The sequence below is a fragment of the Salvelinus namaycush genome, chromosome 24 (genome assembly GCF_016432855.1).
Source record: "Salvelinus namaycush isolate Seneca chromosome 24, SaNama_1.0, whole genome shotgun sequence".
Classification (NCBI taxonomy): domain Eukaryota; kingdom Metazoa; phylum Chordata; class Actinopteri; order Salmoniformes; family Salmonidae; genus Salvelinus; species Salvelinus namaycush.
The window spans coordinates 27340496-27367032 of record NC_052330.1 but is presented as its reverse complement, the minus strand read 5'-3'; the positions used below and the strand labels follow the sequence as shown (position 1 = coordinate 27367032).

At 44.0% G+C, this 26537-nt stretch overlaps 1 protein-coding gene across 4 annotated transcripts in view; it reads right to left on the bottom strand.

The window, feature by feature from the left end:
- Positions 1-1768: 1768 nt before the first annotated feature.
- The window catches only part of LOC120019136 (serine/threonine-protein phosphatase 2A 56 kDa regulatory subunit gamma isoform-like), a 37636-nt gene continuing 12867 nt past the window's right edge, over positions 1769-26537 (bottom strand). For 3 of the 4 annotated variants that reach the window (XM_038962411.1, XM_038962412.1, XM_038962414.1), the window contains 13 exons: positions 18325-18524; positions 11225-11335; positions 11036-11128; positions 10803-10933; positions 10384-10443; positions 10174-10282; positions 9921-9974; positions 9347-9517; positions 9072-9199; positions 8845-8946; positions 8333-8405; positions 7777-7887; positions 1769-3943 (listed from right to left, as the gene is read on the bottom strand). In XM_038962411.1, the coding sequence (XP_038818339.1) occupies positions 3809-3943; positions 7777-7887; positions 8333-8405; positions 8845-8946; positions 9072-9199; positions 9347-9517; positions 9921-9974; positions 10174-10282; positions 10384-10443; positions 10803-10933; positions 11036-11128; positions 11225-11335; positions 18325-18524 (1478 nt within the window). In that variant the 3' untranslated portion in view covers positions 1769-3808. Of the gene's footprint in view, positions 3944-7776; positions 7888-8332; positions 8406-8844; positions 8947-9071; positions 9200-9346; positions 9518-9920; positions 9975-10173; positions 10283-10383; positions 10444-10802; positions 10934-11035; positions 11129-11224; positions 11336-18324; positions 18525-24532; positions 24669-26537 lie in introns of those variants that run through there. The other variant, XM_038962413.1, reaches the window with a different exon arrangement.

Here is a 26537-nt window from a genome sequence, read left to right as displayed (position 1 = left end):
ATAAAAAACAGAAATACCTTATTTACATAAGTATTCAGACCCTTTGCTATGAGACTAAAAATTGAGCTCAGGTGCATCCGGTTTCCATTGATCATCCTTGAGATATTTCTACAACTTGGAGTCCACCTGTGGAAAATTCAATTGATTGGACATAATTTGGAAAGGCACACACCTGTCTATATAAGGTCCCACAGTTGACAGTGCATGTCAGAGTAAAAACCAAGCCATGAGGTTGAAGGAATTGTCCATAGAGCACCGAGACAGGATTGTGTCGAGGCACAGATCTAGGGAAGGGTACCAAAACATTTCTGCAGGATTGAAGGTCCCAAAGAACACAGTGGCCTCCATTCTTAAATAGAGGAAGTATGGAACCACCAAGACTCTTCCTAGAGCTGGCCGCTCGGCAGTCTGGGGAGAAGGGCCTTGGTCAGGGATGTGACCAAGAACCCGATGGTCACTGACAGAGCTCCAGAATTCCTCTGTGGAGATAAAAGAACCTTCCAGAAGGACAACAATCTCTGCAGCACTCCACCAATCAGACCTTTATGGTAGAGTTGCAAGAAGAAAGCCACTCCTCAGTAAAAAGGCACATGACAGCCCGCTTGGAGTTTGCCATAAAGCACCTAAAGACCATGACAAAGAAAATTCTCTGCTCTGATGAAACAAAGATCAACCTCTTTGGCCAGAATACCAAGCGTCTGGAGGAAACCTGGCACTATCCCTACAGTGAAGCATGGTGGTTGCAGCATCATGCTGTGGGGATCTTTTTCAGCGGCAGGGACTGGGAGACTAGTCAGGATTGAGGCAAAGATGAACAGAGAAAAGTACAGAGATCATTGATGAAAACCTGTTCCAGAGCACTCAGGACCTCAGACTGGGGTGAAGGTTCACATTCCAGCAGGACCACGACCCTAAGCACACAGCCAAGACAATGCAGGAGTGGCGTCGGGACAAGTCTCAATGTCCTTGAGTGGCCCAACCAGAGCCCGGACTTTAACCCAATCGAACATCTCTGGAGAGACCTGAAAATAGCTGTGCAGCAATGCTCCCCATCCAACCTGACAGCTTGAGAGGATCTGCAGAGAAGAATGGGAGAATCTCCCCAAATACAGGTGTGCCAGGCTGGTAGCGTCATACCCAAGAAGACTGAAGGCTGTAATCACTGCTAAAGGTGCTTCAACAAAGTACCGAGTAAAGGGTCTGAATACTTATGTAAATGTGATAGCTTCTTTTTGTTTTTTTATACAAATTTGCCCAAATTTCTAAAAAACTTTCTGCTTTGTCATTATGGGGTATTGTGAGTAGATTGATAAGGGGGAAAACAACTTAATACATTTTAGAATTAGGCTGTAACGTAACAAAATGTGGAAAAAGTCAAGGGGTCTGAATACTTTCCGAATGCACTGTATGTAAAATAGAGAGCGCCAGAGGCTACAATATTAAAGCAATTTGATGAAGAACAACAGTCACCACCAGAGTCCTCTCTGCTCTCAGGACACTGGGAACAGCCAGGGATCCATTCACATTCAGTCAACTGAAATTACAATTCTCCTCTGTGAAGCAATGAGGAACATTTGTATTTCAGATGACTTCCTAAATTAACCCAAACCCTGGTGCCATCCAGTTTTGTTTGTGCCATCTATAAAAGCACTCTATACCTCCTTTTAGTAATTTTACAGCAAAATAGTTGGGGGGGTGGCATAAAGAATAACATTCACCATAAATTTAAGACAAAGAAAATAATCTAGAAAGAGACAGTGAAACATCGTGATAGTAATAGTAGTATATTTACAATTTGCACATTCAATCTGAACATCAGAGTTTTTGCAGGCAATGGAAAAGACCCTGCACACATCCAGAAGTAGTGTCTCACACACAGAGCTTCTCTACAGGGATACAGCCAGAGTGCATGTCTGTCTGGGGACTCAAACAATGGTGTTGTATCACATCAATACTCTGCCTACATCTTAAAAATGGCACACTATTTCCTATATAGTGCACTTCTTTCGATCACGGTCCATCGGGCTCTAGAATAAGGTGCCATTTGGGGGACATCCTAAATGGAACAGGGCGTGGGGTAATAAGATCAGGTTGAATGAGAAGCATCCTTCTCTACACCTTTTTCATCAGGCACACAGAGGAACTGACGTAACTCAGACCAGACAGCACGAATGATTCATTCATTTTGGATCTTGGGTTTTTATTCTTCAAGTTTTATCAGGAAGTGCTTCTATGTTAAGTCTTTGGGGCTTACCCACTCCTCTCTAGCTTGACCACAATCATTGATCTGCTTTGTAGATTTAACAAAAACCAGCTCGTATGCATTTTACACCAAACATGGCCCTAAATACATACTAAATACTCTGTGGGTGTGTGTCATTGTGTTTCAACGTGCGTCTCTCTGGTCTGTTGGGAAGCTAATGCTAAATTGAACATGGTTCTGCATTCACATAACACTGCTATTCTACTCTCAGTTTAGCCGCGTGTTCAATAAAGGCACTATGAAAGGAAAGGCTTGTGATGAATTTTGACTGACTACAGACAGAATTATCTTTATATGACTGAACTAGGCTACTACTTCCCAACGTAGAAAAGCAACATCAGAAAGAGAGGGGTCTTGGTTGTGAGGAGCAGGTATTCCTCTGTGTGTAGCCCAGTACAGCTCCTCACACACTACAGCTCAAAGGGAGTCTAAACACTGAACTAGAACACGGACCACACTTTTCACAACACTAACATGACTTGGATGTCTTGATCAATACTGATTATGAATGAAGACAAAAACAGACCGACAGGGAATGAGATTGGCGTGTTCACATGGACAGTGAACTCTAGCGGATCCAGAAAACAATTGATGTGCTGTGCCCTCAGTCTTAGAAAACCATTAACCATTGTTCGAACCAACCAAACACACTGCAACCTGGGACAACTTATTGCATACAATATCATACAGCTAAGAAAGGGCGGATACGTTTTTTAAAAAGCGAGAAAAAGCAAGAGTGAGGTTGGCACCAAACTAGGTCTGTACAGACCAGCTGATGTCCAGTGGACAGAAGAACCCCCCTTTCACTCAGCCAAGCACATTTAGAGCCACAACTTTATTACGTCTCTTGACGGTCCCCAATAATTCCCCTCCCATCAAATCAATCCTAGCAGAACACAAGAAACAAGAGAAAAATTACGCTTATGGCAATAGCAGCAGTAACTAGGCAACAAAGAATAAACATGAGAGAGAAGGACTGTGCTTTCCTCTCTATGCTGAGAGAGGAGACTAAACTGCTTCTTCCTTTGCCCATTACGTACAGTATGCATCTATAATACATGTCTGTCTGCCAGTCCTATTGCCAGTGCACATGACATCTAGAATGAGGATGAGAGAAAAACAGAAAGAAACCAAATTAAAACAATAACAGAAGACCTGAGAAAAATGACCAGAAGGGAACAGCACTGCTTTTACAAGACAGAGAGAGGGAGGGCGGGCGAGGGGAACAATGTCATGTTTGGTGGTCATGCCATACAGTCCTGTGCCATTGACATCTCCTGGCAGGGCTGGAGCGAACTGGGGAACACTTCAGAGTTGGACTGGTGGAGTTGTTTGAGCTGCAGCTTCTTTCAGCCAGGCCATTCTGTTTTGTTCTATTCTGGACCTTGTCTGTGCTGGACTGTTCTGGGCCCCCCGGGGCTGGTCTGTCTGTCAGTATGTGGTGTCTGACTGTATGTGTGACTGTCTGTACACGTGTGTGTGCGACTGTATGTGTGTGTTTGTTTGTGTGTGTGTGAGAGAGACTGTCTGTACGTGTGTGTGTCTTTAGTGTCCGTCGTGTGGTGTGACCATATCATTGGCCCTCCGGTGCGTCTCCAGGGCCTTGACAGTAGAGATGTCCTGAGGCAGCTCAGACTTCCTCCTGACCAGCGGACGCTCCTTACGCTCCTTCCTCTGGAGCTATTGGGGGAGAGGGAGAACAGTTACACTCCAGTCAAACCAAAATCTACAAAGTAGTAAGGAACCGTGGAAGTATTCTCCAAATGGCATGTACGACATTCCGCTGGCTGTTAGCCTATTCAGCGCGGTGTCTAAGCTAGCTAGCCCCTCCCTTCCCTGATTGTTATTAAGCCGCTGCTAATTTGCATAAGCGTTGGACTCTTAGTCACCGACAGTTGAAGTTGAAGTCTGCGTTAGGGGAAGCATCGCGACTGTCTGTCCCAGAGACTTATTTTTTTTAACTTTGTGGACGTGAGGTGCAGTTTAGGGAAAAGAAGATGATCACTTATTCTGCTGTTATATTGCACATGCAGTGACAGAGGAAAAAACTACTGCTTCTTTGTTAGCAGGAACTTTTGTTCTAATATCCCAGACGGACCTAAATGTTTCACCCTTAAGGATCCCAGCTAAGTAGCTAAATCAAATCTAATTTATCACACGCGCCGAATACGACAGGTGAAGGTAGACCTTACCGTGAAATGCTGAATACGACAGGTGTAGGTAGACCTTACCGTGAAATGCTGAATACGACAGGTGTAGGTAGACCTTACCGTGAAATGCTGAATACGACAGGTGTAGGTAGACCTTACCGTGAAATGCCGAATACGACAGGTGTAGGTAGACCTTACCGTGAAATGCCGAATACGACAGGTGTAGGTAGACCTTACCGTGAAATGCCGAATACGACAGGTGTAGGTAGACCTTACCGTGAAATGCCGAATACGACAGGTGTAGGTAGACCTTACCGTGAAATGCCGAATACGACAGGTGTAGGTAGACCTTACCGTGAAATGCTGAATACGACAGGTGTAGGTAGACCTTACCGTGAAATGCTGAATACGACAGGTGTAGGTAGACCTTACCGTGAAATGCTGAATACGACAGGTGTAGGTAGACCTTACCGTGAAATGCTGAATACGACAGGTGTAGGTAGACCTTACCGTGAAATGCTGAATACGACAGGTGTAGGTAGACCTTACCGTGAAATGCTGAATACGACAGGTGTAGGTAGACCTTACCGTGAAATGCTGAATACGACAGGTGTAGGTAGACCTTACCGTGAAATGCTGAATACGACAGGTGTAGGTAGACCTTACCGTGAAATGCTGAATACGACAGGTGTAGGTAGACCTTACCGTGAAATGCTGAATACGACAGGTGTAGGTAGACCTTACCGTGAAATGCTGAATACGACAGGTGTAGGTAGACCTTACCGTGAAATGCTGAATACGACAGGTGTAGGTAGACCTTACCGTGAAATGCTGAATACGACAGGTGTAGGTAGACCTTACCGTGAAATGCTGAATACGACAGGTGTAGGTAGACCTTACCGTGAAATGCTGAATACGACAGGTGTAGGTAGACCTTACCGTGAAATGCTGAATACGACAGGTGTAGGTAGACCTTACCGTGAAATGCTGAATACGACAGGTGTAGGTAGACCTTACCGTGAAATGCTGAATACGACAGGTGTAGGTAGACCTTACCGTGAAATGCTTACTTACAAGCCCTTAACTTTATTTCTTGAACTGCATTGTTGGTTTAAGAAAAAATGTAATAAATACATTAAATATATTTATTTTTTAAATAAAAGTTACAAAAAAATAATGAGGCTATATACCAAATACTATGTACCAAGTGAATGTGTGGGGGTACAGGTTAGTCAAGGTAATTTATAGGTAGGTGTAATTTATCATTTATAGGTAGGTGTAAACTGACTATGCATAGATAATAAACAGCGAGTAGCAGTAGTGTAAAAACAAAGGGGGGGGTGTCAATGTAAATAGTCCGGGTGGGCATTTGATTATGTGTTCAGTAGTCTAATGAAGCCTTTTGGACCTAGACTTGGCGCTCTGGTACCACTTGCCATGAAGTAGCAGAGAACAGTGTCTTGGTGTGTTTGGACCATTCTAGTTTGTTGGTGATGTGGACACCAAGGAACTTGAAACTCCTGACCCGCTCCACTACAGCCCTGTTGATGTGAATGGGGGCCTGTTCAGCCCGCCTTTTCCTGTAGCTAACGATCAGCTCCTTTGTCTTGCTCACATTGAGGGAGAGGTTGTTGTCTTGGCACCACACTGCCAGTTCTCTGACCTCCTCCCTACAGGACGATCAGCTCCTTCGTCTTGCTCACATTGAGGGAGAGGTTGTTGTCTTGGCACCACACTGCCAGGTCTCTGACCTCCTCCCTACAGGACGATCAGCTCCTTCGTCTTGCTCACATTGAGGGAGAGGTTGTTGTCTTGGCACCACACTGCCAGGTCTCTGACCTCCTCCCTATAGGCCGTCTCATCGTTGTCAGTGATCATTCTACCACCGTTGGGCCTTTCTAGGGAGTTTCCTAGCCACCGTGCTTCTACATCTGCATTTCTTGCCGTTTGAGGTTATAGGCTGGGTTTCTGTACAGCACTTTGTGACATCGGCTGATATAAAAAGGCCTTTATAAATACATCTGATTGATTGATTAATGATGGTGTTGGAGTCATGCTTGACCACGCAGTTGTGGGTAAACAGGGAGTACAGGAGGGGACTAAGCACGCACCCCTGAGGCGCCCCCCGTGTTGAGGATCAGCGCGGCAGATGTGTTGCCTACCCTTACCACCTCGGGGCTTAATCCCAGGGTGTTTAATCCCAGGGTCCTTAGCTTAGTGATGAGCTTTGTGGGCACTATGGTGCATCCTTGTTTCTCGCTCCCACCTTTGATAATGAATGACCTCCAATTGTTTGATCGCTAGAAGTAGTACCTGGTCTTATGGAGGCATTAGACTGATCACACATCCTCTTCTCCAAGAGATGGGGGAACAGTTACACATATCCAGAGTCCATCAACCTAAACAAACCTTCTCTAGTCCTTGATAGTCCTCAGTGCCGCTAGAATTCAAATAGCACGTTTAACTAGGTATATCACGTCTTGACTAGATCTCAACTCAAAGTGCTTCATATTGTATACCCAACTCAGCCCAATCCCTCATGTCCTAGATATGTAGTAGTCCTGTATGAAGTGTACACTATAGTATGAACTAAAGTATTCATTACTGTCAGCTCTCCCCTGCCTTAGAAATGTGAGCCTGCCTATAGATATCTGATTCTGTCGATAAGTACGTCACTCACAGCACTCTCCCCGACCCTGTCCCTCTCCAACCTACATCCCAAATGGCACCCTATTCCCTATGTAGTGCACTACTTTGTACCAGGGCCCATAGGGCTCTGTTGAAAGTAGTGCACTATATAGGGGATATGGTGCCATTTATGACACAGCCCGGGCAGTAGGCGAGGAGAGGGCTGTGAATGGCGTACTTCTACTCCTATCCATGCTGCACTACTCCTGTTCCTACATGTTTGTCTCTACCCCTCTTAACCATTAGCCTACAATTTCTGCACCCCCGCGGAAATCTAATTAACATAATAATAAAAAATCCCCATCAACATCTGACTGTTTCAGCTGGAGATATGTTTTTTCGCATGTGCTGCGTCTCAAAATACCGCATCCGCCGACATCACCCTATACCTTCAGGGGCCTTTAAATTACAAATCTAATAGCTAAATGATACTTGGTAGGACCATCTTAAACAATTCCATAATGTTAGCTTAGAACACCCCCCACCCAGGCTTCGACTCTAGAGGGTGAAAACTGCAACAAGGTGGAACAGGAAGCAGCAGATTCTGATGCTACATTTCATACAGCTCGGGAGACTGTGCTCTGAACCTTCACATGAACAGTCTAATTCAATGCACTGACTGCATGGAGGACGACAGAGGAATAGCACCCCCCCCATACCACCAACACACAGTACCTGTGTGGCTTCTTCCTCTATGGTCTTCTTCAAGATGTTAACATCCTCCATCATTGGTCCGTCTGTCTCCATAGGACTACCCAGGTCTGACGGGTCCACGTACACCAGGAACTAAACACACCGAGAGAGAGGAGGGTAGGATTATAATGAGACACCAGGAAGTAAACCCAGCCAGAGAGGTGAGGAACTCCCAGAACCAAAGATAATGATATAGACCTTTTTAGATCATTTGGTCAAATCCATGATGAGTCAGATGATTTCTGGTTGTTGGGTTCTGAGCCATAGAATACACCTATGTATCTGGTGCTGCCTGGGCTGTTCTGTGGTGGAGGACTAGTGGCAAAACTACTGGCTCAGTTGGTAGAGCATGGTGCTTGCAACACCAGGGTTGTGGGTTTGATTCCCACAGGGGACCAGTACAAAAATATATGCACTCACTACTGTTAGTCGTTCTAGATAAGAGCATCTGCTAAATGCCTAAAATGTAAAATGTTTGAGAGAGCAAGAGACAACGGGGCTGGATTAAAACACACGAGGAAAGATGCTTAGAGCTCACCTGAGGGTTGGACTTGGCCAGATTCTCAATCTTCACCCACGCCTCTTCTCTCTCTTTCCACTTGGCCTTCTCTCTTCACACACACAACAGGTTTAGGGAGACAGTGGAACAGAGATCAGACAACGGGGGAACAGAGATCAGACAATGACGGGTTTAGGGAGACAGGGGAACAGATCACAACGACAGGGGAACAGACATCACAACAACAGGTTTAGAGAGACGGGATCAGACGACAGCGGAACAGAGATCCGACGACAGCGGAACAACGACAGCGGAACAGACATCAGACAACGACAGCGGAACAGACATCAGACAACGACAGCGGAACAGACATCAGACAACGACAGCGGAACATACAACGGAACAGACATTTCAGAGTCATTTCAAGATGAAATCTGCTAAGCGGAGACAGAAGTAGAATGAAACTATGTGGGTGGACGTTGCAAATGAATGAACAGTTAGGAGAAAGGTTTTATTCAGTGTGTGTGTGTTTAGAGGTAAAGTAGTCTTACTTGTTCTTCTCTGTTCTGAACTGCTGTGTGCAGTCATCAAACAGCTTCTGGTTCATCTCCATGAAGAGCTTCAGGGCGTTGTATATCAGACCGTGGATCGTCCTGCACACACACATTAACCATACATATGGACCGATGTTTACTTCTCTTTCACAGGGCAGCAACAGAGAGACGGAGTCTGCTCCATAGTGGCAGGTAGTTAGGTAGTTGTTAGCAGAGTGGCTCACTTGTTCCAGTGGGTCTTGGAGTTGAGGTAGAGCGAGGGGAACATAATAGGGAGTATCCTGGCAGCATTGTCACTGATCAGACTCATGATGTACTCATTGTTCCAGTAGTACAGCGCTCTCTCTGCCACCTGATACACACACACACACACACACACACACACACACACACAGAGAGAGAGGGATACCTGGTCAGGCCACACCATAGCACAGAACCACACACAAGCCTGGACATGCGCAACACACACTGCATGAGTTCCACCAGATCAAACACACACCTGGAAGTGAGGGCTGGACACACACTTGGCCAGCTGTCTGAAGAGAGGCTCCATGACCTTGACGAACTCCGAGGGTTCGATGACGTCCAGGATTTCCTCCAGCTCATTGAGGAACATCACCTCCTTTGGACTGTGCGTCTTCGGCCAGTACTTCAACAGAGCCATCACCGTCTACAGGAGAAGATTAGAGTCATACATTAATACTCAACTAACCAGTCACTCCCACAGAGCTGTGTGTCTAACTAACCAGTCACTCCCACAGAGCTGTGTGTCTAACTAACCAGTCACTCCCACAGAGCTGTGTGTCTAACTAACCAGTCACTCCCACAGAGCTGTGTGTCTAACTAACCAGTCACTCCCACAGAGCTGTGTGTCTAACTAACCAGTCACTTCCACAGAGCTGTGTGTCTAACTAACCAGTCAGTGTGTTTTGGCCAGTCCTTTAACAGAGCCATCACTGTCTATAGAGAAGATTCACACATTAACACTAAGCCAGCATTAGAGCAAAGCACTAATCTCACGCATTCCATGGGGGAATGGTGATTCTTGCACAGCGAACAGCAAGATGTCTTACCGGTTCTGTGAGAGTGCTGTCCTTCTCTAGAAACTGCACCACGCAATAAGCCAGCTAGAAAAGACAGAAACAAAAAAGCAGATTAACTACAACCATCATGTCGACACCGCTTAATACAACTAATAAACACTTATTACAACCTATAACACATATAGGCCATATTAACACATTGTATAGCATGCCTAAGGCTTTAACTGTACGGTCATTAACAGTAACGTGTTTGAAACCAAAAGGAGTTGTTAGGGATAGCTACCTGTGGGTGATACACACTAAGGGACTTGACTTTGTGTAAAGGCAGCAACACTTTCAACAGGAAGATCTTGTGCTCCTCTTTCAACGGTAAGGCAAAGCCATTGATTATGCTGCAAACAGATAAAAGGATTTGAAGGTTGTGATCAGCAATGTAATTCTTCTGATCAACACAAAACAATATAGGCACAAAAGCGATTAAAGAACAACATACCTTCCTAATATTTCCAATAACTCTGCTATTCCGTTATGACGTTCTGTTTCATAAATGAACCTGGGAACAAATGACAATATCAAAAGCAGAACAGAGCAGTTCAATAAATGGTCATTTAAACATTGGCATACGCCATGTTAAGTGTCTCCCCGTTCAAAGGCCCTTAAATCTTTGGTCCTGCCCATTGAATGTCTCAACTGTCTCAAGGCTTAAACATCCTTCTATAACCTGTCTCCTCCCCTTCATCTACACTGATTCAAGTGGATTTAACAGGTGACATCAATAAGGGATCATACTGTAGCTTTCACCTGGAATCACCTGATCAGTCTGTCATGGAAAGAGCAGGTGTTCTTAATGTTTTGTACACTCAGTGTATGACAATACAATTTCATAGTACAGTATTATGACCATTTACTCACTTATAGAATATGTTATTGATCTGTTTCCTGATGTACGCTCTCAGGCCCAGGAACTTTCCGTAGATGCGATGCAGAGTGGTCTTCAGAAAGTCCCTTTCCCTGGGGTCTTCACTGTCAAACAGGTCTAATAGCTGTGGAGACAATGCAGCAGGTGACCTTAGATCACAAAGTACTCTCACAATCTCACATCCTGTTAATTTACTTCCAGTGAGAAAGGTCCAGCGCTTAGCTACCTGCATTACAAATTTCTGGTCGATATACTTCTTGGCCACATTTGGTTGAAAGTCTGGAGACTCCAGAAACCGGAGGAAGAACTCGTAGACGAGCTGGAGAAAGAACAGAGGTGTACACATCAGTGGTATGAAACGGCACGCGTATTCATTTGCTTGTTTGTGTGACTGTGCGTGACTGTGCATGTTTACCTGGAGGTGTGGCCACGCGGCCTCTAGCGTGGGCTCATCCTCCTCGGGGTCAAACTCAGCCCCTGTGGGGTTGGATGATGGAGGCAATGTCCTGAACATGTTCACTGCAAACTGAAGGACAGACACAGGCAGGTCACGACACAGCACTTCATATTATTACCATAAGGGCTATTGGAAGAACTATCCCAAGCATGTGTCAATGGTTGGCCAACTCCAGTCTCAAAATGAATACTACCATGCTCTGCGCACACGTTGGAGAAAACATTTTGAAGTATGCATCGCTGCAAGCTTCAACGGAACGTATGCACAGAAATATGACGCAACCACATAAAAAACGCAAAAATTATTGAAATCAAAGGAAGCCATTATTTTGGGCTGAAGAGAGGAAATAAACTGACTTGAGAATGAACTGTTGCCCATTCACATCTCTTATGTTGCCGGGCTACAATATTTTATCTTGATACGTTAAAAAATACATCGTGTTCATTTTGGCACGTTTACCTGCCTAACCCATTGTGCAACATCATAGTAAGTCAATATGTCCAACTGGCCACAAACAATTGGTAACTAGCTAGCCACGAAGAACTGACAGCTAGTCATCTAGATTGCATAACATCGGTTATCGGTCATTTTTGCCTTTTAAACTAGCTGGCTAGCTAGATTATTACGATTCACATATAGCTAGCTGATCATTCCGAAGTTAAAAGTTGATGTAGTCTTGTGTCGTCTGTATTGCCATTAGACTGGCTGGCTCGCAGCAGATTGAGTCTTACAGGCAGTAACGCTTTACAGGGCATAGTTGTGCTGAGGTGACTGAGGCACGAACATCTCGTCTCCCGACTTCTGTAAGTATTTGTAGCGTAGCTAGTACCAGATTATATTCACGTTTTCACAGAGTACTTGCAGGCTGTGTAGTAGCCCATGCAGCCATGGATCATGACGAGTGATAACTTAGCTAGCCAACTAACTTGGTCAGCTTTCTAACCATGGATCATGAGGGTTAACAACTTAGTTACAGCACTAGCAAATTACCTATTGATAGTAAACAAGTATGGTCATTGTCTACGCTAATATATTAATGATAAAGTATGTTGCAAGCTAATGCATAAAGTAAAAACAAGTTGTCTCTTGCTGAAGTTAGCTAGCTTGTTACTTTTGTTAAATGTCTGCTCCAATGTATCAAATGTAACAAGACTGCATCCCCACTCGCCATCACATCCCCACACGCCATCACATCCCCACACGCCATCACATCCCCACACGCCATCACGGCTATATTTAAAAAGAATTGATGGAGGAATAAATGCCGCAGGAAGACCAGACAGAGATGCAGGTGAGTGATGGCTGGAAGGGGATCCAGCTGCCGGCTGGCTGATTACAGCTGCCATGTGATAGGCGCATGAAAGTGAAGCGGACATTATTGGACTGGCGCATACAAGAGTCTAGTTAATGTTGCTTAAATTCAACTGAATTTCTAAACAAAACTGACTATTAGGATTTCATCAACAGGCGTCAGCGGGTTCTTCAGATCGGTAGGGACAACAACAAAAATGTGGTAGTATCTTATGAAACAGTACTACGGATTCTAAAATGTTGGTATCATAAGTACCATGAGGTTTTGGTACCATGATATTACCCTGGTACCGTTATACCATGCAACACTAGTCTATGTAGATCATTTGCTTTACTGACAATATTGGAATATTAAACCGACTCAGACGTTTAAATCTACAAATGTTTGACGTATAACAGCTGAGAGTAGTCGTGATCCAGGAAAGTCAGGCATAGAGGAGCAGCCGACATGACTCAATTTACTCTAAAAAGGTCAAAAGTAATGAAATATCACGGGAGTGCGTAGTGCCTCGCATAATGTATGACTGAGGATGGGGGTGTGGAGCAGGGTAGAAGGCATATTGAGAAACACCCTTTGTTTCATGTGTATTGTGAATACAACTAAATATAAGAGAACAGTACAGATGTCCAGCTGACTTCTTCACCCATCAGGCGGCATCTTCTTGATCATTTACATATTCATCATTTAAAAACCTTTTTCAAGCAACGCAGCCACAGACCAGTAGAACCAGAGAGAGGAGGATGTCAGGACCTTTAAGATTACATTTACCAGACCCCCCCTCAATGAGCAGCAGACATTTTTTTTTTTAACCAGCCGAAGCTTAGGCTACTCTTTTTGTTCACCTCTCCAAGCCAGCAGCATACCACCCTGCATTCCACTGCTGGCTTGCCTCTGAAGCTAAGCAGGGTCGGTCCTGGTTGGTCCCTGGATGGGAGACCAGGTGCTGCTGGAAGTGGTATTGGCAGGCCAGTAGGGGGCACTCTTCTCTGGTCTAAGGACATCCCAGGGCAGTGAAGGGGATATTGCACTGCATAGGATGCAGTCTTTCGGATGGGACGTTAAATGGATGTACTGACTCTCTGCGGTTGTAAAAAATCCCATGGCACTAATCATAAGAGTAGGTGTTTTAACCCCGGTGATAAGGCAAAATTCCCAACCTGGCCCAATTTCATCATTCACAAAATGGTTGCCGTGCATCCCCCAGGTGAGTGGTGGAGGAGGTGAGTTTCTCTCCTTACCATGTAAAGCGCTTTGAGTACCTTAGTTTGTAGAAAAGCGCTATATAATTCCCATTCATTCTCACCTTTCAGATAACACTAGACACCCCCCCCCCAGCAGGTTGAGTTAAAATGCACTCACTTGACTATATTATCAATGTAACATTTGTTTTGGAGCGCTTCTGATACGGTCTGTAACAATAGTGCACTTATCAATTGGGCGCCCCCTCAGAGCCGCCCATCGTGGTCTATCTAACCATAAAGAACACACCCTTTAGAGTCCGCCTCGTCAACACTTTGATGTTAAAAGCAGTGAACACATCAAAGTGAAAGACTCAGGAAGGGGAGAACTAAAGTAAACCAAGAGTATATTCTTATGCTGATTTGGCAGCGGCCTTGCATTTTCTGCTGCACTGATCAAATAGAGGCAGGATCAGGAGAACGAAGGGACATTTGCACCTTGATCATCCTTGGTTTCCTGCTTTGATAAACATCAAAGCCTGTTTTAATTCAGACCTGGCTGGCCGGCAGGCAGGCAGCACCACGACACATCACATCCCCAGCCATGTATATCTGTTACAGAGGTAGGTGAGCCCATGATGACGAAACCACAAAGGATGAGTTCAGATTTTCACACCAATCCGATTTCAGTCATATGTGGCGTAACACAGATATTGAGCCCACAGTGCTAGCCCTTGGCTGATAATGGCTAGCTAGGTAGACAATAGGCCTACTGCTAGCTGTACTATAGAATAACAAAGTCGGCCTCGCCTCTGACTCTGGGTAACAGATTCAAGTTCAGTGAGTGTAAAGCAGTTCCACTCTCTGCAATGCCCTGGTTTCACAGAGTTCACCTGGTAGGGAATGGGACGCGCCTATGCCTCGGGAACTATAAAAGAAAACATCTAGCCTAACTAGAACTGAAATAACTTGAAGAATTTCTGCCAAAGGCACCCTCGACAAAAAACGTGAGACTGAGAAATGCGGAAACTTTGTGGTATGTGGAATATGCATTTGAAAGCTTCTGTGACAGTTTAATTGATTGAAATGGCTTATAGCTTTCATGACCACTTGAGAATAGCAGGGTTAGGAATTCACTCAAGCCAGAGAGACAGAAGCCTACACAAAATGGTTGTGGGGCCTATGGACACTAAATGTTTTGCAAAAAAACCATCAGTCGTCGTCTTTGGTGACCATTAAAAGCAAGTTTGAGGACAATGAGGGATGTGACAAATGTAAAATGTGACTTAATGTATAAATAAAAAAAACATTTGTTAAAACGATAAGAATCATGGTTAAATTAATTACAAAATTCCACTTTTACAATACAGAATGGTTCTATTACGTATGTATGAAGAACTAGGTCCGGGTGATGAAGTTATATCTACCACAACCCTTTACAGACATATTACTGTAGATGCGTTATATGTCGATAGCGACAATTGATAACTTAACAGTTTAAAAAAGTGCCGCATCAGGTCTGTACCTTTTCAGACAGTACAGTCGTGGCCAAAAGTTTTGAGAATGACAAATATGAATTTCCACAAAGTTTGCTGCTTCAGTGTCTTCAGATGGAATACTATGGAATACTGAAGTATAATTACAAGCATTTCATGAGTGTCAAAGTCTTTTATTGACAATTACATTGATGCAAAGAGTCAATATTTGCAGTGTTGACCCTTTTTCAAGACCTCTGCAATCCACCCTGGCATGCTGTCTAACTTCTGGGCCACAACCTGACTGATGGCAGCCCATTCTTGCATAATCAATGCTTGGAGTTTGTCAGAATTTGTGGGGTCTTGTTTGTCTACCCGCCTCTTGAGGATTTGACCACAAGGATTTGACCACCTTAATGGGATTAAGGTCTGGGGAGTTTCCTGGCCATGGACCCAAAATATTGATTTTTTGTTCCGAGCCACTTAGTTATCACTTTTGCCTTATGGCAAGGTGCTCCATCATGCTGGAAAAGGCATTGTTCATCACCAAACTGTTCCTGTATGGTTGTGAGAAGTTGCCCTCAGAGGATGTGTTGGTACCATTCTTTATTCATGGCTGTGTTCTTAGGCAAAATTGTGAGTGAGCCCACTCCCTTGGCTGAGAAGCAACCCCACACATGAATGGTCTCAGGATGCTTTACTGTTGGCATGACACAGGACTGATGGTCGCTTTTTTCCAGATGCCCCAAACAATCGGAAAGGGGATTGACTTTATCGCAGTCCTCAGCAGTCCAATCCCTGTACCTTTTGCAGAATATCAGTCTGTCCCTGTTGTTTTTCCGGGAGAAAAGTGGCTTCTTTGCTGCCCTTCTTGACACCAGACCAACCTCCAAAAGTCTTTGCCTCACTGTGCGTGCAGATGCACTCACACCTGCCTGCTGCCATTCCGGAGCAAGCTCTATACTGGTGGTGCCCCGATCCCGCAGCGGAATTAACTTTAGGAGATGGCCCTGGCGCTTGCTGGACTTTCTTGGGCGCCCTGAAGCCTTCTTCACAACAATTGAACCGCTCTCCTTGAAGTTCTTGATGATCCGATAAATGGTTGATTAAGGTGCAACCTTACTGGCAGCAATATCCTTGCCTGTGAAGCCCTTTTTGTGCAAAACAATGATGATGGCACGTGTTTCCTTGAAGGTAATCATGGTTGACAGAGGAAGAACAATGATTCCAAGCACCACCCTCCTTTTGAAGCTTCCAGTCTGTTATTCGAACTCAATCAGCATGACAGAGTGATCTCCAGCCTTGTCCTCGTCAACACTCACACCTGTGTTAACGAGAGAATCACTGACATGATGTCAGCTGGTCCTTTTGTGGCAGGGCTGAAATGCAGTGGAAATGTTTTTGGGGGATTCAGTTAATTAGCATGGCAAAGAGGCGTTTTGCAATTAATTGCAATTCATCTCATCACTCTCCATAACATTCTGGAGTATATGCAAATTGCCATCATACAAACTGAGGCAGCAGACTTTGTGAAAATGTATATTTGTGTCATTCTCAAAACTTTTGGCCACGACTGTAGAATTCTGCTTCGGCGTAAAATGTTCTGTATTTTTTCCCTGACAACAATAAACACTGCTGTGTTATTTATGCAGTTTAATGGTATGGTAGCTAGATGTGTTAAATACTAAAATGTATTGGTAAGTCATGGTATTTAACAAACTTTAAAGTACTTTTTTAGGAGTGAGTAGTCTGCGAGCAGGCAGCAGGCGAGCCGGCTTCGCGCAGTAGCTCGATATTATGATTGACAGTTCTGGTTGCCTAGTGATGGACTTGAGTACTGCTTCAGAAGCAGTAATTCCTTTAAAGACAAGTAAATGTCAGTTCATCTCACTAGAGAAGGTTTCGTGTGAGCATTTTTTTTTATTTTTTTTACATAGTGTAGACTACCCTAACAGACAAACATGCCGCAGCGCTTTCAAGGGGCCACATTCCATTGTCTGAAAAGCGGAATCGAAACAGGCTACTGGTAGCCTACTGTGATTTCATATGAGGCAAAAAAAAAAATGAGTAGGCTAGGCTTGGAGGGTATACCAGTTATAACGTTTACCAGGGCATTTTGAAATACTGACTATGGTTTTCAATAACGTAAAATTTATAAAAATATATTATAATAACCATCTAAGATATGCCAAATAAAATATCTCCAGCTCGAGTCTCCAACTACGCATTTGGTTTGCGAACTTGTTAGCTAAGTAGCTAGCTTGCAAGATCAAGCTGTTGTTTTTTACAGCAGAGACAATCAATCGCCTCCTGGATCAAGATCCCTGCTGCTTACAATTGTTTTGTGTGAAGATATTACATATTTTTATGGTCTATATTATGGTCTGGAAAGAAATAGCGCTTCTTGTGTATGAAGGTCAGGATATGAAGATCCAGATACCGCCCAACCCTAGAGTAGGCTACCCCATGCTCGCAAGACTGGCCCAAAGCTGTAGGTGCCACAATAGGCTAGGATATTCTATTCGCAACAGACCGAAGTCTTAAAACCGCTAGCCAAGAGACAGAGCAGGCAGGCCAGCGTGTGAGAGAGGCAGGAGAAGGCAGGCCAGCGCGAGAGAGAGGCAGGAGAAGGCAGGCTGGCGCGAGAGAGAGGCAGGAGAAGGCAGGCTGGCGGTCATATGTTATGATAATCTATAAACACAGATGTTTTTATAACTGAACTGTGATTTTTTTACATTTATTTTTTATTAAAACGTTTTTCAGTTAATTATTTTTTTTAACATAACGGGTCCCAACTTCGTTTAAACGTTTTAACTTTTAAACGTTCACACCCCTAAGGACAATACATCAATGTCACCAGAGGGCCTTCTTCACTGACTAGGCCTATGTGCACCACACAATCAACGGAAGAAGAAAAACAGCATGATAGTGTAGAAGGGTTGTATAAACCAGGAATCAAAAATAAGCAAAACAGGTCCAAAAGAGGGAGGGAGTACTAACAAACACTTTTCTTTCCCTTTTATGTTTAAAAATGTTTTGGTACAGTGTACACTAATAATTAAAACCAAGGCATTCTTCACTGTGTCTACTGACCACGTGCACCACCTCTGGGTAGATGGGCTCTGTGATGACGTTCCTGTTGTGGGTGATGTACTCCACCATCTCGCTGAGCGCTGCCCGCTTCACCTCCTTCCATTTCAGGTCGCTCAGAGGGTCCGACAAAAAGTCAAACAGGACGCAGCACTGACGCAGCTTCTGGACAAACAACTTTTCCTGCTCAGCCGGAGGGACATCTGGGTGGGGGGGGGGGGGGGGGGGGGGAAGAGAGAGTGGGAGAGGGAGTCAGATTCATTATCCACTCACATGAGGAAATTAATTTTCACTGCTTGACAAAATACACAGAACAAAGACAAATTCACAGCACGTGCTGTAGGCAAAATAACAAAAACCCAGCCACTTAACTAGAGAATGAGTGAAAGTTTTTTTTTTTTTTTTTAAAGGGAAAAAAAGAGTCTCAGACACTGACTCTCCTGATTAGAGCCTGCTGAACGAATACAATTGTAAACACTTTGAAATCAGGCTCAAGGAGCACAGAGCGTGGCAGCCATCAAATAAACATTAACATTCAAATATCTGCTCAGTCTCCTTTCTCTGGATGAAGGCTCACTCAGGTAGATACACTACATGACCAAAATGTGGACACCTGTTTGTCAAACATCTCATTACAAAAACAAGGGCATTAATGTGGAGTTACTGCAGCAAAGGGGGTGGGGGGGACTAACAGCCTCCACTCTTCTGGGAAGGCATTCCACTAGACGCTGTAACATTGGAAGCAAGTCCCAGCAGCATTCAGCCACAACAGCATTAGTGAGGTTGGGCACTGACGTTGGGCGAATAGGCCTGGCTCGCAGTTGGCATTCCAATTCATTCCAAAGGTGTTCGATGTGGTTAAGGTCAGGGCTATGTGTATGCCAGTCAAGTTCTTCCACAGCTCAACAAACCCATTTCTGTATGGACCTCGCTTTGTGCACGGGAGCATTGTCATGATGAAACCGTAAATGGGCCTTTACCAAACTGTTGCCACTAAGTTGATAGCACAGAATTGTCTAGAATGTCATTTTATGCTGTAGTGTTAAGGTTTCCCTTCACTGGAACCTAGCCCGAAACATGAACAGCCCCAGACCATTATTCCTCCACCAAACGTTAGTTTGCAATATGCATTCAGGCAGGTAGCGTTCTCCCAGATTCGTCCGTCGGACTGCCAGATGGTGAAATGTGACTCATCACTCCAGAGAACACGCATATCCACTGCGCCACAGTCCAATGGCAGCGAGCTTTACACCACTCCAGCCAACTGTTGGCATGGTGATCTTAGGCTTGTGTGCGTGCGGCTGCTCGGACATGGAAACCCATTTCATGAAGCTCCCCACGACCAGTTCTGATGACATTGTTTCCAGAGGCAGTTTGAAACTCAGTAAGTGTTACAACCAAGGACAGACCATTTTTTTGCGCTACAGCACTCAGTGGTCCCGTTCTGTGAGCTCGTGTGGTCTACCACTTCACGATTGAGTCGTTGTTGCTCCCAGACCTTTCCACTTCACAAAAACAGCACTAACTCACTAGCAGGGCAGAAATTTGACAAACTGACTTGTTGGAAAAGGTGGCATCCTATGACTGCGCCACGTTGAAAGTCACAGCTATTCAGTAAGGCCATTCTACTGCCAATGTTTGTCTATGGAGAATGCATGGCGGTGTGCTTGATTTTATACACCTGTCAGCAAAAGGTGTGGCTGAAATAGCCAAATCCACTCATTTGAAGGGGTGTCCACATACTTTGTATATATAGTGTCGCTAGCTAGCTCATCATTGCCGTGTGCATGCGATGACTGACCACAACACAGCCTGACAGAAATCAATATTTAGAAGCAGCCAGCTTCATACACTAGGCCTACATGACAATTCCAATCTGAAGAGAAAACAAATGCAGTCTAACAAAGGTCTCCGACAGTGCATTCTGGTTAACCACTTTTTTCACCTAACCTGTGTTAGGTACACAAACGCTATTATTAAAAAATATATATATATATTCACAAATGAGTTCCTTGAATTTTTTTGTTGCAAGTTTGTCATGTAGATCTTGGTTGAACTGACCTACCACCACTACCTGCACACTAGGTCACCACTGAAGCAGGAGATAGAAAGGACTTTGGACCAGGGGCCATATACACAAAGCATCTCTGACAAAGATGGTGGTATATACTGACAAGATACTGGAGTCACCACTCCAACAATGGGTTAAATGTTCCCAAAGACCAAAGGCAGGCAGGAACATTCTGGCCAATGAAAAAAGTTTGCGGAAAAACTATGCTCGCATGATGGGTACCCTAACCATGCCTGGCTAGCTGAGACTTAAACATACATTTTGGTTCCCAGAACTAAAACCTTGGCTTTAGCTCAGCGAGATATTGCCATTTTGAGTTCAATACCTTACCTGGTCAGGTACATTGGTGCAGAGGATGGCATCTATACAGACATGCTGGATTTAAGCCCTTATAAATGATTTCTGATAGGTTAATTTGTACATTTATGATGAGGGTTTTGTTATCTATTATAACAAACCTTTATTAATTTTTTTACTTATGTATTGTATATCGCTTTTTATATAAGCCCTTGGGCTTCCAACCACATCTACTTCATTATCAATTGTTTTTTGGGGGGGTGGGTATTTATTTAAAACTGCATTGTTGGTTAAGGGCTTGCAAGTAAGCATTTACCTGTTGTATTCAGCGCATGTGAGAATTTGATTTTTATTTTTTATTTTTTTTTAATCTTTGTTGTTTATGACTGGTTCTCTTTGGTGCAAATAAATGATACGTTAAACCTACAAAACCAATGAGCCCGATACTGAGGACGACTGAACCTCCACCAGTATCATCCCACCACACACACAACCTTATGAGTGAAACAACAAAACTGCCTGGCTCTCGGACTTTTAGTTGACACAGAATGACCAAGAGTGTGTCCCAAACGGAACCCTATTCCCTATGTAGTGTGCTACTTTTGACCACAGGTAATTTGGGACGAAGTTCCAGAGAGAATCCTACAGAAAAGGTTGAGGAAACAGGGACGAGGGCTGTTGATTATATAGCACAGCAAATCATCAGCGTTTCGTTCAATTGAATAATTTTGATATGAAATAGGCCGTTTTCACCAAACCTGCTGATTGTCCAACCTGAACAATTCTATATAGGCCTAAACCTGTGTGTTTTTTAGAAAGTAAAAAGAAACTACCTGACTTGGCAGCCCAGTGCTAACACGACCCCTCTCTTTCATTATCCCCTGTTGAATAACACTGCTTCTGCTGTGGAACATGCCTGTGTCAGGCGTGTTGAGACACGTTGTTGCTCTAACATGCATGTCCCATTATCCACTCCTCCATGCCTACCCTACCCCAGGCCTAGTGCCATTACACAACAGTCCTAGGGTTTCCCATCATGCCTAAAATATTAAAGGGACGTGTGCCCCGCACACACCTAACAGTGTGTGTGCATGGGCTCATGACCTTAATGCCTCCACAGACATTTACAGGTTAAGAGAAAGCATCTGAACATTCGCTATGGGTGTAAAACAGGGCACAGATCTAGGATCAGCATCATCATAACTCCCAGTGAACACAAGCACATCTGAAGGGTTGATGCAGACCCGGATTCAGCCAAGGCACAACGGTTAGGGTAATTGTGTGTCAAGAAGGGCCTACTTAATGCTTTAGGACAAGCTGAAAGTATGGACTGCTTTGCCTAAACCAACTGCTTTGAATGTTTACACCATTTTTATGCAAAATAATAGCATTAATGCATTTCTCATAACTAGGCCAAGTAACACCAGTGTTTCCCATAGGATTGTTTTCAGCAGTGGTGGTAAAGGGAGGAGGGGGTGCTACTAGCGCTAGCGCAATGACATGCTAGCTGTTGCCATAGACTTCGTCACTGAGCCAATGACTATCCATTTAAAAGTGTATCTCGCCAGAAATAGACACAGAGTATTCCAAACATTAAGAACATCTTCCTAATATTGGAGTTGCACCCCCTTTTACCCTCAAAACAGCCTCAATTCGTCGGGGCATGTACTCAACAAGGTGTCGAAAGCGTTCCACAGGGATGCTGGCCCATGTTGACTCCAATGCTTCCCACACTTGTGTTAAGTTGGCTGGATGTGCTTTGGGTGGTGGACCATTCTTGATACACAAGGGAAACTGTTGGGCGTGAAAAACCCAGCTGCATTACAGTTCTTGACAAAAACCGGTGCACCTGGCACCTACTAACATAGCCCATTCAAAGGCACTGACCGAAGAGGGGACATTATCTTCCAGCTGATGGCACAACTCGAGTTGCACCGCATTATTTCTGTCTCATGCACAAATTCATGTTGTTACTCCTATGAACAAAGAAAGTGACATTTTCCACGATATTGAAAAAGACCTAAGCAAATAATAATACTAGCATAAGCCTATCGATACACATTCCTACTCATTCATTGCAGCGGCAGTGCTGGTTGAATTATATAAAGTGTGAAAGTAACCATCACTCAAAAACAACAGCTCTTTATTGTATTAATTGACGGTCTCTAGTTATGGTTATAAAAGTCTTGAAATTTCATAGTATTCAGTGCGCTCGAGGAATCTTTATTTTACACATGCTACGTAGGTTACTGCATGATAATCTGAGAAATCCGATTGGCCAGCGCTAGGCCTATAGGTGCACTTGCTTGCTCTCCAGGCCCGCCGGGAAGGCAGAGTTCGTTCCTTTAGATACATTAAATTATTTTTTTTAAAAATGGGAACACTTCGCCTACCCGGCGCGCAGGGCAGCTGAATCCGGTGCACCTCGCACCATTAAAAAAAATAGGAAAGCAAGGTTTTATTGTTTGGCTATTGACTGGTTGGTGACCACTTACCTACACTGATTGAAGTGGCTTTAACAAGTGCCATCAATAAGGGATCATAGCTAGCCCGTGGATTCACCTGGTCAGTCTGTCATGGAAAGAGCAGATGTTCTTAATGTTTTGAACACAGTATATTTTGAAGCGGTGCCAACAAATTCAGCTGAGGGCCAACGCTGCTAAATGAAGAGTGGAAACACTGAACACAAGTCTACACCTCTAAGCCAAATCGGTAGTGTCACTCCTACAGTGTCTCAGCAGACTACTCACAACAACAGTGCCAGAGGCCATTAGCTTTTATGGAGATTTGAACAGCAGCTGATGCATAATACATTGCCAGAAAAAATGTCATGACAACAATATGCAGCAGCAGGTCACAGGTGTCTTGGCAAAATCTATGTGCATAATAATACGAGATTGAGGCGATGGGGACAATACAGTACGGTTTCCATAAAAATGCACTCGTATTGCAATCATGAAACCGTTGTTTCTTCACTATTAGTAAAAACAGAAGACCAAACAATGTATATTCAATGACTAGTGTCTGCTACTGTTGAACTAATTTGGTCCTTAAAGCTACTGTTTAACACTGAGGATGTATGAAACAGATTTCAACATTTGGCTGTTTTAAAGCTACACATTTTGCCATGGGGCAGAGAGAACATTTCACCTTTTTAAAGCCATTTTCCTGCAATTCTAAAAACAAATTTAAAACTAATGGTTGTTAGTTCTCAAGATGATCCCATTTAAAAAAATATAGCTCCATTATCTGTTCTACATACTTTATATATCTGGTTATAGTTCACACTGAAAACATTTTACCATCCGAAAATTATTTTAAAAAATGTAATCATATTTTCGAGAGTGGCAACAACTAAATGAATATAGGGAAAACACTGCCATCTCCACTGCGAGGGACAGAGCATAGCAAAAGCGCTCTGCCTTTTTAGGGTGACACAAAACACACAAACGGCTGTGACCTCACATCCTTTGACATCAGCAGTCTTGGTGGGGGATGGTAGAGGCAGAAGGCAGTAAAACTAGCCCCCTTCCCCTCCCTTTCTCCCACACTGAGCTATGCAATGCCCTAGCAAAAACCTTCCTTGATTGTCTACGACAAAAACAATCTTCACTTGCTCCAAAAACTCCCCAGGTGCCCAGACAGTAGATAAGACACCCTTCCCTGCCGCCTCCTAGAGAAGGCTTTAGTCTCAAACCGTTTCTATCTGCAAAGCACATTGAAACAGCTACAGATGGTAAATGGCAACATTTTTGCCCACCTCCCCCTAGTGCGCACACACACACACACACACAGAACCAGATATAAGACACAGAAAAAAAACTGCCAGCTAGCATTGCTCACCTCTGAAATGCATGAGGACCACGGGCTGAAAGGGCCCATTTGAGCTCGGTGCATCCAGAACCATCACGCTGGCAGCACTAGTGCCTGTCAACATCTAATGGCTGGGGTAGAAGGTAGCACAGGCTAAGGCGAGGAGCCAGCCTCCATTTTAACACCAAACACTCCGAGCAGAAAATGAAACTCTGCTGCAGTTGGAGGGAACAGGCAAGTTAGTGATGTCATCACTCTAAGGAGTGTGATTGGCCAACCTGGGTCACATGGGGCAGGCTGTAAGAATGCACAAGCATGAGGCAGGTCGAGGGGATTTGCTGGTGTGCTGGGGAAGAGGCGGGACCTTTGCTGTGATTGGAGCAGACACAGGAGGTCTGGCTAACAACCTCAGGGGGAAAGATGACTGAAGCTCTGCAAACCTTACCCCTCATCTCTTTTCCTTCTCTGTCTCGCTCACACAAACATCTACCCTGCCCCCGCCTCCATTACAATAAATGGCATTCCCATCAGAAAGAGCAATGTAAATAAATAAATCAAGACTCAGACAAAGTAACCCACTATAAAAAGTAAGCAAACAAGCAGTGTAGCCTAATAGGCTACATTATCACCCGCCTTATCTAGTCTCTAGGAAAAGCACAGATAGTCCAATGATACTTTATACAACGTACAGTAGGTCAGTTCTATACACACGTATTATTAGGCTGCATCTTATCTCTGGCTCACAACAAGTGGATTTCCCCTCAAACAACAATAATGAGAGGATACATAATTACACAGTGATTGATGAAAGACGTGAAAAATAGCAAAACACGTGGAGGCATTGACTATCATTCAGTAAAAGCGGAGGACCCGTGTGTGCGTGCACATACAGATGGCCCAGGTGTAAGAAACAGGAAGCCACAGTTATTACACAGGAAGCTAGTGAGCAAATGTTCTGCCTCAGCTGCTCTCATAGAGAGCAGATACATCACTAACACCAGCACAACAGGCAGACACACGGCGCGCACACAACGACTATGGCTCACATTCTTCTCTTGCTCTTAGTCGTATGTGTGTCAGCCCTTTCTGCTTGATAAGACAATGACAGGGGTGTAGACTGACTAACCATGCTCGTTGTAAAGAGCAGAAACACACATAGGATTGTCTACCTGTCACCAACCAAAAATATTTAGCACCTCTGAACAGTGTCAGTAGTCAAGCTCTTTTATTCACACAGCAAAGACCATGAAGTTGGCAGTCACAAGGCCTTGTTAAAATATTCCAAAGCATGAGGTGGCAGTAGCATTGTTTGGCAATGCATGTCCGTTTGCATTGCTTAGTTTAAGGTCTAGATTCCAATGTTTGTTAGCTAGCTAGATGTGCCAATGTTGCTATTTTGTATAAAGCCCTTGTTGATACAGATGGCCACAGCTAGATAAATATCTATCAAATGACGAACAATGTAATTCACTCTCCATAATCCCATACTGCCTCTGCCTGCCCATAGCGACATTTTAGCTAGCTAGCGTTAGCATATTTGCTAGCTAGCACAACATAGCAATTGAGCTAAGGACACTGCAATAACAGGCATTGTGATTGAATTATAATGGAAATACTAACTACAGTGGCTAGCTAGCTAGGAGGAATTATTCCAAATCAAATTTTATTAGTCACATGCGCCGAATACAACAGGTGTAAACCTTACAATGAAATGCTTACTTACGAGCCCCTAACCAACAATGCAGTTTAAAAAATATGGATAAGCATAAGAAATAAAAGTACCAAGTAATTAAAGAGCAGCAGGAAAATAACAATAGCGGGACTATGATTCACCGAACTAAAGTACTTTAAGAAAGTTGTTGTTTCAGTCTCCCCCATCTCCACTAACTGAAGCTAATTGTATGGATTTTTTTCCTATTAACAATGTCAAATTAACATTTGTACAGAAAAACACATGAAGGCCAAATTACAGAGAAACTTCTTGATGCAATTAAAGCCTTTAAGTCCGGGAAAACTCCAGGGCTGGATGGCATAC